This window comes from Amblyraja radiata, chromosome 4 (assembly GCF_010909765.2).
Source record: "Amblyraja radiata isolate CabotCenter1 chromosome 4, sAmbRad1.1.pri, whole genome shotgun sequence".
Taxonomy (NCBI): Eukaryota; Metazoa; Chordata; class Chondrichthyes; order Rajiformes; family Rajidae; genus Amblyraja; species Amblyraja radiata.
Genome location: NC_045959.1, coordinates 26,504,628 through 26,519,477, shown reverse-complemented (window position 1 = coordinate 26,519,477; position 14,850 = coordinate 26,504,628). Strand labels below are relative to the sequence as shown.

At 43.3% G+C, this 14,850-nt stretch overlaps 1 protein-coding gene across 1 annotated transcript in view; it reads right to left on the bottom strand.

The window, feature by feature from the left end:
• The window catches only part of topaz1 (testis and ovary specific PAZ domain containing 1), an 80,984-nt gene that overhangs the window by 53,128 nt on the left and 13,006 nt on the right, over positions 1-14,850 (bottom strand). The window contains exon 6 of the mRNA XM_033018884.1: positions 11,214-11,320. Coding sequence (XP_032874775.1) covers positions 11,214-11,320 — 107 coding nt within the window. The remainder of the gene's footprint in view (positions 1-11,213; positions 11,321-14,850) is intronic.

Sequence of the window (14,850 nt, the reverse complement as noted above, 5' to 3'; positions counted from 1 at the left end):
CCTCCCGAGCTAGACGGAGCTTGTCTGGGGCGAGACGACGTGCCCGGGCGTGCACAGGCGGGCCAGTAGTGGGGATATAGTGCTCCACCCCATGCTTCGGGGTGGAGGAGCGGAAGTGGGGTTCGAGAATGCCGGGAAAATCTGCCAGGATGCGCGCAAAAGTCGCATCCACGGATGACAGGGGGCCATCAGGGCGTACTACAGGATCACCAGTACGGAGGAAGACTGGCTCCAGCGTGACAGAGTGCATCAGGCGCCGCCGCTTGACATCCACGAGCAGTGAATGGGCTCGAAGGAAGTCGCCGCCCAGCAGCGGCTGGGAAACGTCTGCAATGACGAACCTCCACGAAAATGAGTTGCGGCCAAAGTTGAGGGGGATGGTGCGAAACCCGTAGGTGCGAATAGCACTCCCGTTCGCCGCGGTGAGGAGGGGGCCTTGTTTGCCCGCACGGATGTCGGCAATGGAGGGAGGCAGAACACTCACTTCCGCACCAGTGTCGACGAGGAAACGTCCCCCACTGCGGCGATCCCAAGCGAAAACGCGATGAATCGTGCCGGCCGCCGAAGGAATCACTGACGACCGGCCCTTTAGTTTCCCGAGAACGAACAGGGTGGGCAACAAAGCCTGGCTGCAGCTCCCCAGCGGCGATGGTAATAACACCAACCAACTTTGCTGGCGTCTGGTTGAACTGCAGGCGAATTAGGCTGGTTTGAGCGCCGGAGACCTCTGCTGGCGTCTGGTGAAACTGCAAGCCAATTTGAACGCCAGCGACCTCTGCTGGCATTGGTTTGAACTGCAGGCTGGCCGTGCTGGAAGGACGTGCCTGCTGTGGAATGCGCAATGGCCGCCGGATTTTGCCGCGGGGGCCGACTGGGAGCAGCGGAGACGCGGTGGATAGCGGTCCCGACCTGCTCTGAGTCTCCAAACGCCTCGGGAAGGACGTCCACTGCTTCCAGGTTGTGATGGTGAGAATTCAAGGAGTGGCCTACCCCCCAGGGACCGCCAGTTTTATCAATAAGATATGGTTTAAATAAAGGGTTATTCGCTATTGGCATTAACAATGATACATTTCTTAATTTTAAAGATTATTTTATTTGTTTCCAAATTCTTATTATACCATATATAATTGGGTTCTTCTTATATATTGTGTTGTTCAGTTTTTTCGGGAAGAGGATCGTTCCTATATTACAAGGAAAACAATCCTCTTTCTCCATTTTTATCCATTCTGTCTGTTGGGTAGAACCATCCAGCCAATAAATTATTTTCTTAATATGCACTGCCCAGTAATAATACATAAAATTCGGGAGTGAGAGTCCCCTGACATCTTTTGGTTTACATAATGTTTTTTTTTATTCTATGTGATCTATAGTCCCAAATAAAATTAGTAATATTAGAGTCTAATTTTCTAAAAAAGTATTTTGGTATATATACCGGTATAGACTGAAATAGGTATAGTAATTGTGGAAGGAAGATCATTTTTATTGCATTTATTCTACCTAATAATGATAAAGGCAGTGTTTTCCAAAATTTAATCAGCGTATTAAGTTTATTTAATAAAGGTTTAAAATTAGTGTTGAATAATGCTTTATATTTTCGAGTAATCTGAATATCCAAGTATTTAAATTTTTCTGTTGTGATTTTAAAGGGGAACTTCAGTAAGTGTGTAGGTTCTTGAGGTTTTAACGTCATGATTTCACTTTTATTCCAGTTTATTCTATATCCAGAAAAAGACCCGAATTCCTCTATTAAATTTAATAAATTTGGTATGCTCGTTTGTGACTTTGTAATATATAAAAGTATATCGTCTGCATATAATGAAATTTTATTCTTTGAGTTTTATTATAGCCCTGAATATTCGGATGAATTCTTATACTTTCAGCCAGAGGTTCTATCATAAGGGCAAATAGCAGGGGTGATAACGCACATCCCTGCCTATTACCCCTTGATAATTGAAATTTTTGAGATAACATGTTGTTAGTTAAAATTCTTGCCATCGGTTTACCATATAATAATTTTACCCATGTAATAAAATTCTCTCCCATGTTAAATTTTTGCACTACTTTATATAAGTACTGCCACTCTACCTGATCAAATGCTTTCTCTGCGTCCAAAGAAATAATTGATATATCTTCTTCCTCTACTTTATGTGAGTACATTATATTAAACAGGCGTCTCAAATTATTAAATGAGTATCTTTTGGGTATAAACCCCGTTTGATCAGGGTTTATCAATTTACTAATATATTTGCTTAATCTTCTTGCTAAAGTCTTTGCTAAGATTTTCTGGTCTGTATTTAAAAGTGATATAGCTCTATATGAGCCCGGATCTTCTGAATCTTTATCTTTTTTTGGAATAAGCGTAATAGTTGATTCTGCTAATGTTTCAGGTAGTTCATTTTCTTTAAAAGCGTGGGAATATAAATAAAATAAGTAAGGGGTCATTATCTCATGGAATTTTTGATAAAATTCATAACTAAAACCATCTGGTCCCGGTGTCTTACCATTTTTCAACGATTTTATTGTTTCACCTATTTCTTTGATTGTAATTTGAGCTCCAAGTTCCTCTTGTACCAAAAGGACCAGTTTTGGAAGATTACAGTTATCTAAACATTTTTCAATTTTACTATCTTCTATTTTAGTTTTAGATGTGTATACATTTTGATGAAATTGAGCAAATCTATTATTAATATATTTAGGTAGTATTAGTAATTCACCTTTCTCTGATTTAATTTTAGTTATAGTATTTTCCTTTTCTTGTTTTTTCAATTGGCGAGCTAAAAGCTTATGTGGTTTGTCACCAAACTCAAAATGTTCCTGTTTTGTAATTTGGAATAATCTTATTACTCTTGCTGATAAAATTCGATTAAGTTTAAATTTCAGTAATATTATCTTATTATGTTTATCTGTCGTGGAATCTTTAGCATTATCTGACTGTCTGATTTCTTGTTCTAACAGCATTTGTTCTGTCTTATTCTTTTTATTTTGAAAAATTTGATATGAAATTATAATTCCTCTAATAAATGCCTTAAAAGTTTCCCATAATAAAGAAGGCGAAGTACCTGGTGTATCATTTGCATCAAAAAAAAGTTTCATTTGTTGTTTTAAATATTGATAGCCTTGTAAGTCATTTAAAATATGTGTATTAAACCTCCAAAAAGATTTTTTACCCGGCATTCCCTCGAATTTTACTGTAAATGTCAACGGAGAGTGATCTGAAATACTACTAATGTGGTATGTTGGATTGATTGTATATGGCATTAATTTCATATCCACTAAAAAATAATAAATTCTTGAATAAGTTTTATGTACCGAAGAGTAAAACGAGTATTCCCTTCCAACTGGATTAGCAGATCTCCATACATCTATTATATTAGTATTTTTTATATATGTATTTAGAAGTTCACTAGTCTTAGATTTTAAATTACTCCTCCTTTGTTTTGCTGATTTATCTAGATATGAATCTAAAACATAGTTGAAGTCCCCCCCTATTATCACATTTTGGTAATTAAAGTCTGATATTATATCTATAATTTTATCAAAAAATTGGGGGTTGTCAAAATTCGGAGCGTAAATATTTATCATAGTTAGTGGGGTTGCATAAATTTCTCCCGAAACTATAATATACCTTCCCTCTTTATCTGACATAGTATTCTTTAACTTAAAAGGTATACCTTTTTGAATAAGAATAGCCGTACCTCTAGATTTAGAAGTAAATGAGGAGTAGTATGTTTGACCTATCCACTTCGCCTTAAATCTCATTTGTGTTTGTTGTTTCATGTGAGTTTCCTGCAAAAACATTATGTCGCTTTTCAAAGATTTTAGTTGAGCAAACCTCTTAATTGGTTCATTGGCACCTCTTATATTCCAACTACAGAATGTAATTCCTCCATTCTTTATTTGTCTATCGTCTTGCATTATAAATCAAGATAGTATTCCTGAATCATATGGTGCAACCAAATACCTCAGAGTTCTGGGAGTTGAGTGGTCATCCCAAGTTTTTAGATTTATATTGCATCTCCTTCTTATATAGTGCCTTAAAAAAAGAAAGAAAAAATGTGATATACAATTGATTACAAAAAAACAAAACAAATCTTGATTGTGCTTAAAAAAAAGTGCTATTAAGGTATCTAAGAAAAGATACCTTAAGGACGAATAGCCACCGATGGTGGATTTTTTTTTATAGACTTCCGTTGATGTTGTTATACATTGCGCTCCACTCCCTTAGTAGAGCCTCATAAAAAGTTACAGACCGTTTCATATCTTGTCTTTTCTTATATAAATTTATCAAACCAGCACCAGTGAAAACCGAAAGAAATCAGGAAGACATAAGAAGTAAAAAAACAAATATAAAACACAACATATACACAGTTATATAAGTATATATGCCTTTCCAACTTGTCTAATCTTAATCGAATCTAAACTTTACCATATATATCCACCCAGGATTCTTAAATAATATCCCATTCTTTAACTACCATACAAGCAGGTACCAAGGGGTTAAACAAAACCTCACTTCTGGATCTTTTCCATGTTTATGTTGTGCCTAATTCCTTCCCACACACAAAAAAAAAGGGTAGGTTAGTAATGTTATAAACATTTTACAGGTGCACAACCTTTTATCCGAAGATCCAAATAACGAAAACCTCCGAATAGCGGCCATTTTTTCGGTCCTTGAAGAAAGGTCCTTGAAAACGTTCACCGAGGGCGGCCCGCAGAGGTGACAGTGGAACCTCCGGTCGGTCCTCGAAGAAAGGGGAACTAAATCCCCATTCATAAAAGAGAAGATGAGGGTATATTGCGCGGGAGGGTTAATAATTGACAATATGCTGCTGCCTGCCCGCTGAGTTAAAAAGTTCCCACGGTAGACTCACGATACACAGTGTTTCGTGAGTCTTGCGTGGGAACTTTTTAACTCAGCGGGGCAGGCAGCAGCAGATTGTCGCTCGCTTCAGTATCACCCCACCTACACCCCTCTGCTTCCCGGCCATGTGTGTGACCCCTTCCCTCCCCTCTCCAGCTCCCCGCCCATTGCACCGGCGCGGGGGCTTTGCACTGTCTTCACGTCGGCGATTGCAGCAGGACCGTGCCAGGACCTCTGCCAGGACCAATTGGACACCGACCACCAGGCCCACCGCAAGCACGGAGATCCCAGAGACCCACAGCCAACAGCAGCCCAGCCCAGCCCAGCCCCACTCCAACTACAGAGGAACCTGGGTTGCGGATGACGGGGCGCAGCTCGGGGCGTCGTAGGGGCCCATCGGGGAGCGGCCACTCAAAGCCACGCCGGGAGATGTAGGTCCCTGCCCCGGTCTTGATGTTGGAGCCCCCGGCGGGCGCTAGCAAGTCCGCGGCAATTTACAGCCGCGCCGGGCGTTGTAAGGCCCCCCTCCAGGTCACTCTCAAACTCTATGATGTTTGCTCTCAACCCCGTAATTCGGGCGGGAGAAGTCGCCGTTGCCGGTGCCCCGCAAAGCAGTCTCCCACCGGAGACCCGCGAGCTCCCGGTGTCACCATCCACCGGAGTCGGGTCGCAGCAGCTCGCCCCCGCAGCTCTCCACGCTCCGAAGCTGGCTAGCTCCACGGAGGTAGGTCCGTAGGACCACAGCTCCACAGCTCCCACCGCCGCCCACCGACCCCCAAGCCCACTGCAAGCACGGAGATCCCAGAGACCCACAGCCAGCAGCAACTCCAGCCCAGCCCCGCTCCAACTCCAGAGGAACACGTAGGGGCAGAAGCTGATGGTGTGCAAGGTACGTCTTGTTCTTGGGGTGGCGGATGAGGGGGCGCAGCTCGGGCTGTGGGCGAACTGCCACTTGTCGCTGTAGCGGCCAAAGATCATAGAGGAGCTCCTCTATGATCTTTGGTAGCGGCCCATCGGGGAGCGGATTCCTCTGTAGTTGGAGGGGGAGGGGGGTATTGTGCTGTTTGATCGCACCCTGCTATCCCAGGGACAGGGAGACACAGCGGCTTTTTAGACTGGTGGGCAATCACTTCCAAAGTTCTGCCCACACAGTCAGTACACTTCTCCTATACTGTATTTCATACAAACATTTATTCTGCAAGAAAAAACGACATTGAAGACTCAAACTCGCGATCGAGTAACTGCCAGGATCAAGGCGCAAACTCGCGACCATGCGGATATGAGCCGAGCACTCTACCACTGAGCCAGCCATTAAAATCTACGCTAAAAAATTTCCATTCCGAAGACCGACAAATTCTGAATTACGAAAAGTGTCTGGTCCCAAGGCTTTCGGATAAAAGGTTGTGCACCTGTAGTTAGTATATATCATTTTTAGTATATATATTGATATTTCACAAATAGTTAGTGTTGTTAAATTTGTTAAAATCATTGGTTATTTGTAATTAAAGTATAATGATTAGAGATCTTCATAAATCAGCAGTTTTTATATTCCAATTAGTATTATCTCGTGAAACATGGCCAGCACTCTCAAAAACACATTCCAGACAGATAAGCTTGGTAACTGTCTGGAGAGTTCCGCCATCTTAACCAGTTCAAAACTCTATCATAAGAATTAAAAAGTTCAATCTTCTTCCTTGTCGACAGCTTCCCCCGATGTTTTCTTTACGATATCCTCTGCATACTTAAAAGCTTTTTCGGGATCTGTAAATGAGCGTTCAGTACCGTTATAAGAAATCTTCATTCTGCCTGGAAAAAACACCCCGTATCTCACACCGGGGACGCCCTTCAGAGTGTGTCTTGTCTGTGTGAACAATTTCCTTTTCCGGACGACCTCCAGCGGGTAATCACGGAAAATTCGAATATTATCCCCACGGTATGTCAGATTCTTCCCATGGGTAATCTTTCTCAATATAAATTCCACTGAAGAGATATCACAGAATTTCACAATTATCTGTCTTGAAGAATTTGTCCCTCTTGCAACATGCCCAACTCGGTGAGCGACGTCTATTCTTGGTTCTTCCGACAGTTCAAAAACATCTTTGAGTAAATCAGTAACGAAAGTACATGCTTGAGATTCATGTCCCTCTCGTCCTTCTTCCACTCCAAGAATTCTCAAATTTTGTCTTCTAGATCTTGCTTCCAGGTCCAGACATTTGTCAGTCATTCTTACAAGTTTTTCCTCTTCAGTTTTCTGTGATTTTTTCAAACTCTTTATTTCCGTGACCATCTCTTTAATCTCATTCTCCATCTCTTCCATTATCTCATCCAGTTTTCCCCATATCATCCTTCACATCTTTAAATTTCTTGTTATAGTCATTTTCAATTCTAACACACTCTGACTTTAGTTTTTTTATCAAATTCCTTATATTGCTTCTTCAGCTCCTTTAACTCACTGCAAGTATTATCAATTTTTTGAGATATTCTCTCCATATTAGTCTCCATACTCTGCTTATTACTCTCCATATTAGACTCCATACTCTGCATCTTTTCCAGTGTAATATTGATTGTAGCAGTAATCTCTAAAAGCATTTGCTTTACCTCCTTCTCCTTCTTGTCTCCTTTTGTAGCCATTTCAAACAGAGATCCTTGGTTGTAAGATTCTTCTTCTTCTGGGCATTCTTCTGTCGTTTGCAGAGTATCCAAAACTTCTTCAAGCTGGAGACTTATGGTATTCTTTTTAGGAGCTCGTGAGTTTTTTTCTCTGCTCATTTAAAACTCCCGATTTTTGCCGTTAAACTCCCGATTTTCGCGTCGCCTTCTGATGACGTCACCCTTACGCGACGCCAAGCAGCTCTGGTGAGTTTTCGGTACTGGTTTAGAAACGGCTTTTTAGCGATTTTTAGCGGGAGAGGAGCTCAATGCTGTGCCTTAGTGCTCCATGGCGCCACCGGAAGTCCTGATTTGCCGTTAAAATGAATTCTGTAATAACGTGTCAACGGTAGCAGTGACAATCGAACACTGCCGTTTAAATGTTTCATGTGTTCACAATATAGTTAATCCATCCTTATGGATTAAAACAAATAATAACATTGGGAATTAAAACACATTTGATTGTATTCCGTTATCAAACATAGTCAATGTTCGCTCTGAAGACATTTCCAGGACAATAGGGTCAGGGAGGGGTGTGTGTGTGAATCAGTGCAAGGTGGGTAGATGGTGGGGTGGGGGGGGGTTAGAAGGCTGTTGGTGCAGAATGGATGGATTGAGGCAGGTGAATTAGTACATGTTGGTTGGAGTAGATAAAACTGTGAGGGGAGAGCACGGGGGATGTCAGTGGTGTTGAATGGGGGGGGTTCAGAACGGGATGGACGGGTGTAGACAAAAGTGCTGGAGAAACTCAGCGGGTGAGGCAGCATCTATGGAGCGAAGGAAATAGGCAACGTTTCGGGTCGAGACCCTTCTTGAGACTGTTCCCCCCATTCTTCTTGAATGGGAGGATCAGTACAGGATGGATAGGGGGGGGGGGGAGATCAGCGCAGGATGAATGGGGGGTGGGTCAGTACAGTGTTGATCGGAGGGTCTGTGCAGGATGAATGGGGATCACTACAGGATGAATGAGGGGACGATGCAGGGTAAATGGAGGGTGGGTCAGTACGGGATGAATGCGTGGATTTGTACAGGATGGATGGGGGATCAGTACAGGATGGATGGAGGAGAAGTGCAGGATGGATGGGAAAGGGGTAAGTACAGGGGAAACCAGCGCAGGATGAATAGATTGGGGGGGGGGGGGGGGGAGGGGAGCACAGGGGATGTCAGTGAGGACTGAATAGAGGCGGAAATGGGGATCAGTGCGGGATGTAGTGGAGGGGTCCCAGGATAAGGGGGGGGAGGGGCGTACAAGAGAGAGAGAGAGAGAGAGAGAGAGAGAGAGAGAGAGAGAGAGAGAGAGAGAGAGAGAGAGAGAGAGAGAGAGAGAGAGAGAGAGAGAGAGACAAGGGGGGGCGAGGTGGAGAGGAAGGATGGTCAGCGCTCCTCGGCAACATCGCCCCGCTGCCTTGGCCATTGGGATTTCCTCGCCACCGTCTCCCTCCTCCGCCAGCCAACAGCAAGGTGCGGGGCCGAGCGGTGCAGCTCAAAGATCCCATAGCTACAGGATCTATGGTGCAGCTGCTTCAGAAGTTTCGGAGCGAATGACGGGTCCCGCACAGCAGCAGCAGCGGCTCCATCTCTAACGCCGCTTTAAAAAAAAACCCTCCCGCACGCACGCCGAAGCCTCCCCATCCCTCCCTCCTCCCAGCCTCGGCGTGCGGGAGGGTTTTTTTTAAAGCGCCGTTAGCGGGTTTGCAAGCAGTGGCCCTTATCAGGGCGGGCGGGGGGCAGGAGGAGGAGGAGATGGAGCCGCTGCCGCTGTTCGGGGCCCGTCATTCGCTGCGACCCTTCGTCACCCCGCACCTAGTATCTTTCCCACGCATTACAGCCGTCACCGCCGACACAAAATGTCGCGTTCCTTTTCTCCAGAGATGCTGCCTGACCCGCGGAGTTACTCCAGTTTTTCGTGTCTATCTTCGGTACAAACCAGTATCTGGTTGCCAAGCCGGGCAAAGTGGCTCGGTGTTTAGGTTGCCCGGCGGCGCTTTGAGTGGTCAGTGGCACCCGGGCAACCGTTAATTTCGAGCCCTGCTACACACTTATTCACGACTCTTCCACTAGTGGAAACACCTCAAAATCTTCCACGTTAAGGCTGCTTAAGATGTTAGATGTTTGAATAGGGTCCCCCTTCACTCCTCTAAATCCATGTAATACAGACCCAAACTGTTTAGCCCCACTTGAGCCAACCCTCTTATCCCAGGAATTTGTCTGTCAAATCACCTTTTGGACTGTCTCCAATGCCATTATATCCTTTTCCGACTTAAAATAACTAAATTTGGACACAATATTCCAGATATTATCTCAGCAACACCAGGTACAACTGTCATAAAACCGTAAACTCAAATGTTCTCTGCCTTCTTAACTACTTGTTGGACCTGCTTGCTAACTTTAAGATTCATGACCTAGATCATCCTGAATTTCATTCATTTAGTCTCCACTGAGATAATATTCTGCCTTTTAATTCCTCCTTCCAAAGACCTCACAATTCCTCACATTAAATTCCATATTCCAGGTTTTTATGCAATCACTGTCTACCTGTATCCTGTTTCATAATCACAATGTCGTCATTACTACATACATTTTCATTCATCAGCAAACTTGCAAATATTCTATTTCATACCTCCCTCCAGGTTATTAATGTAAATAATAACCAACTGAGGGAAAGGAATAGATCCCTGGCGTACTCCATGAGGTACATCTCTCCAGCCTGAAAAGGATCCTGCCTCTCATGGTACTAGTCAAATGCCTTTTTAAAATCTAAATTAAATACAGATTTCCCTCTGTCACATCCTCAAAGAATTCAAGCAAATTCATTAAACACGATTTCTGTTTCATAAAACCACGTTGAAACCATGTTACATTTCATTCAGTTTGCCTAAATGATTAGTTATTTCCTCTTTGACAACTGACTCTAGCAACACTTTACCAACACTAAGTGTTAAACTAAGTGGCCTATAGTCTAGCTCCCTGCCTTCCATCTTCCTCACTTTTGAACAAGGGAATCATATTGGCTATTTTCCAATCATCTGGTAGCCTACTTATCAATGTATTATTATCCATGACCTCGTTTGTTAACCAGATTGTGCCTCTTTCACATAGAATAACTCTTTCTAATTAGGATAAATTATAGTGAGTGTTATACACATCAAACAGTACCAGTAGAAAAAAGAAACAGTTAATGTTTAAGATGAAAACTATTCACATTTTAATTAAATCTTGCTTGAATAAAATTCACTGACCCAAAATGTTAACATCCTTCATCTTTCTCCATACTACCATTTTGTTTATAATTGAGTAGCTCAGTTATTTCACTCAAAAACATTTCAATTTGAAGGATTCTAAAGTGCAACCGTTTCCACTCGGACAGTGGTAGGTCTATGAAATGAGCTGCCAGAGGAGATAGTTGAGGCAGGCGTTATAATATAGCATTTAAATCTACTTGGACAGGTACATGGATGCAAAAGGTTCAGAGGTATATGGGCAAAACATGGGAAAATGGGACTAGCCTGGGTGGGCATCTTGGTCGGCATGGACAAGTTGGACCAAAGGGCCTGTTTCTATGCTGTACGGCTCTATGACTCTGATTCATTTATGCACAGAAATCTTGCAAAGACACAACAGCACTGGCATTCACTCATTTTACTCTAAATACCAAGCTCTATCATGATAAATAAACTTGTATAAATGCTTAATTGCCGCATACCATTTGTCAATGCTGACTTTACAAATGAAGTGTCTGAACAAAATGTCAGAGAAAAATCATTTTCCAGTGTCGGTCTGCATGCATAATGATCCTCGAAGCAGCTGGCACTGCAAAGAAAAAGTATCATATTAGTAATGCAAATATTTTAAAACAATGTTAGTGAATGTGGCAGAATTCTAATGCATGGAATCACACACAGAGTCCAGATTCCTACAGTATAATTAATTGTTCTTCCATAGCAAAGTAACAAGTCTTTATCTACTTGTATTCAAAGAACATAAATTTGGCTAAGCAGGTCAATGAAAACTATATTTTTATCATTCCAAACTGTATTAAATGCTAATTATTCATAAATTGCTAATAACCAAGTGCCTGGAACACATTAATTAAGAATTAACACCAAAGTTATGGACAACTGACCAAAAACTTCAAAAATTATTCTACATATCCATATTCCAACTGTGACCACACTTCCAAAGTATTTCGTTGTCTGCAAAGCAACTTAAGCCATCCTGAGATTGTGAAGGATGCTTTCTAAATACTTCTTTATAAAGTAATAAAGTTCTTTCAATTTCATTACAGCCAATGAATTCAATGTGAAGTATAATCAATGCTGTAATGTCTACTACAAACAGTCTTATGCAGAACAATAACACACAATAGGTAAACGGGATGCTGCCTGATCCTGAATACGTTATTCAGATGGAAAAATATACACAAAACAAGAACAGTGCAGAAACTCTTCTGACATTCTCAGACTCTGTACATTAATTTGTGTAATATTCGGTAGTGTTCGCAAACTATCCTTAAACCAAGCATCCTTGTCACTTATGTGGCCACCTGCGGTGATATCCCTTCCCTTGTTTGTCTCCAAAGGACACTGCCCCTCAATGTTCTGCAGCAGGCGAGCCCTAGATTGTGATACCCCCACAGAGCTTTGGCTGCATTAAGCTTCAGTGAGTCCCTCAACACGTCTTGCACACCGCTCTCTCCCATCTGGACAGCCAGAAGGGGGGCTACGTGAGGATGATGTTCATAGACTACAGTTCAGCCTTCAACACGATAGTCCCCACCAGACTGGCCGGGAAGCTAATGGAATTGGGGCTCAACACCTCCGTGTGCCTGGGTCCTGGACTTTCTCACCGCCAGGCCCCAGGTAGTCAAGATGGGAGGGAATACATCGAAGTCCCTCACCCTGAGCACAGGATCGCCCCAGGGTTGCGTCCTCAGCCCCCTATTGTACTCCCTGTACACACATGACTGTGTGGCTAGGTTCAGCTCCAACTCAATAATTAAGTTTGCTGATGACACTGTGGTGGTGGGCCTGATCTCAAACAACGACGAGAAGGCCTACCGGGAGGAGGTGGCTGGTCTAGCACTCTGGTGCCAGGATAACAGCCTCCTCTTGAACATCAAAAAAACGAAGGAGCTGATCATGGACTTTAGGAGGGCACATCATCCGAGGATGTACACTCCATTGAGGATAAATGGGGATCCTGTGGATAGGGTGACCTGTTTTAAATATCTGGGAGTCCACATCTCCGAGGATATGACATGGGCATCACACGCCTCGGCACTCGTGAGTAAGGCAAGGCAGCGCCTTTACCACCTCAGGCAATTGAGGAAATTCAGAGTGTCTCCGAGGATCCTCCAGTGCTTCTACGCAGCGGCAGTGGAAAGCATCTTGTCCGGGAACATTACCATCTGGTTTGGGAAATGCTCTGCCAAGGACAAGAAGGCTCTGCAGAGAGTAGTGCGTTCGGCCGAACGCACTATGGGAACTTCACTTGCCCCCCTGCAGGAACTATACATCAGGAGGTGCAACTCCAGAGCCAACAATATCATGAGAGACCCCTTCCACCCCTGCAACGGACTGTTCCAGCTGCTACGGTCAGGCAAACGCCTCCGTTGCCATGCGGTGAGAACGGAGAGGTTGAGAAGGAGTTTCTTCCCAGAGGCCATTCGGACTGTAAACGCCTATCTCACCAGAGACTAACTCTACTGAACGTTTTTCCTTCCATTATTTATTATGTAAAAGAATATGTGTGTTATGATTGTGTTTATAGTTTGTTTGGTTATTTGGTTGTTTGTCTTTTTGCACAAAAGTCCGCGAGCATTGCCACTTTCATTTCACTGCACATCTCGTATGTGTATGTGACAAATAAACTTGACTTGACGTACTCCTGCAGCCTGGAATAGGCTAGTTGGTCATTCCCTGACGGACATCTCATTCTGCTGGGAGGCCAACAAGTTTCAGGCAGACCAAAGAGTGTCTTTCACGAAGTTGATGTTTTTTTTAGCAGCACATGATGTCAGTCTCCGAATGTGACCCAGGGAACAGTCCGTAAATCAGAGCGTCCTCTCCAGAGCTGTTCAGGATGAACAGTAACAAGGACCCTTGCATCATTTTCCAGACTCTCTTTTGCAAATCAACATGCTGCAAAGAGATGGGCAACTGTCTCCTCTCCATCTGTATTCGATGAACAGTCTGATGTATGTGTTCTTATTATCCATGTGGTCCAGTGCAGTGGAGAACGAGCAAGATCGCTACCCCCTTTGATCTATTGTGGCAGGAGGTTAATTGTAATGGATCCAGGGTTCTGGCTAAGATAGAAGTTGATATGCACCATAACCAACCTCTCAAAGTACTTTTTTTGTTAGTTATGTGCAAATCCAAAGTCATGAGACTGGGAGAGCATGTCAAAGAAAGACAATACCACAGCAGAGCTACATATGGTGATGACAAATCAGATGTTGAATGCATCTATTCAACATGTAACAGTAGGATAACGGAGAATCATGGGGGCCGTTACACTAGTCCTGGGTCTTCAAAAGAATTATCCAATTACCAATCTTGCTTGAATTTTTCGAACATAATATTCTCCCTTTTAAATTATTTATTTTGCTTCTGAAGTTAATATTTAATTTAGTTTTGCTCCCTTTTCAGGCATAACATTCTACATCAAAACAAAGCATTACAGATACAAAAAGCAGTGAACAAGAAAAGCCATCAGGATCTTGGACAGTTTTAATGTGGTACATTATTCTGCAAGATCCATACAATAGAAAAATATGAAGTGGGGGAAAGCTGATAAATCGGGTGCCTAATCTCATTTATACAGCCCTTTTATTAGGATTCATGCAGTAGCGAGAATGAAGGAACAGCTTAGACAATAGACAATAGGTGCAGGAGTAGGCCATTCGGCCCTTTGAGCCAGCACCGCCATTCAATGTGATCATGGCTGATCATCCCCAATCAGTTCCTGCCTTCCCCCATCTCCCCTGACTCCGCTATTTTTAAGAGCCCTATCTCGCTCTCTTTGAAAGCATCCAGAGAACCTGCCTCCACCGCCGTCTGAGGCAGAGAATTCCACAGACTCACCACTCTCTGTGAGAAAACGTGTTTCCTCGTCTCCGTTCTAAATGGCTTACTCCTTACTCTTAAACTGTGGCCCCTGGTTCTGGACTCCCCAAACATCGGGAACATGTTTCCTGCCTCTAGCGTGGCCAAACCCTTAACAATCTTATATGTTTCAATGAGATACCCTTTCATCCTTCTAAACTCCAGAGTGTACAAGCCCAGCTGCTCCATTCTCTCAGCATATGACAGTCCCGCCATCCCGGGAATTAACCTTGT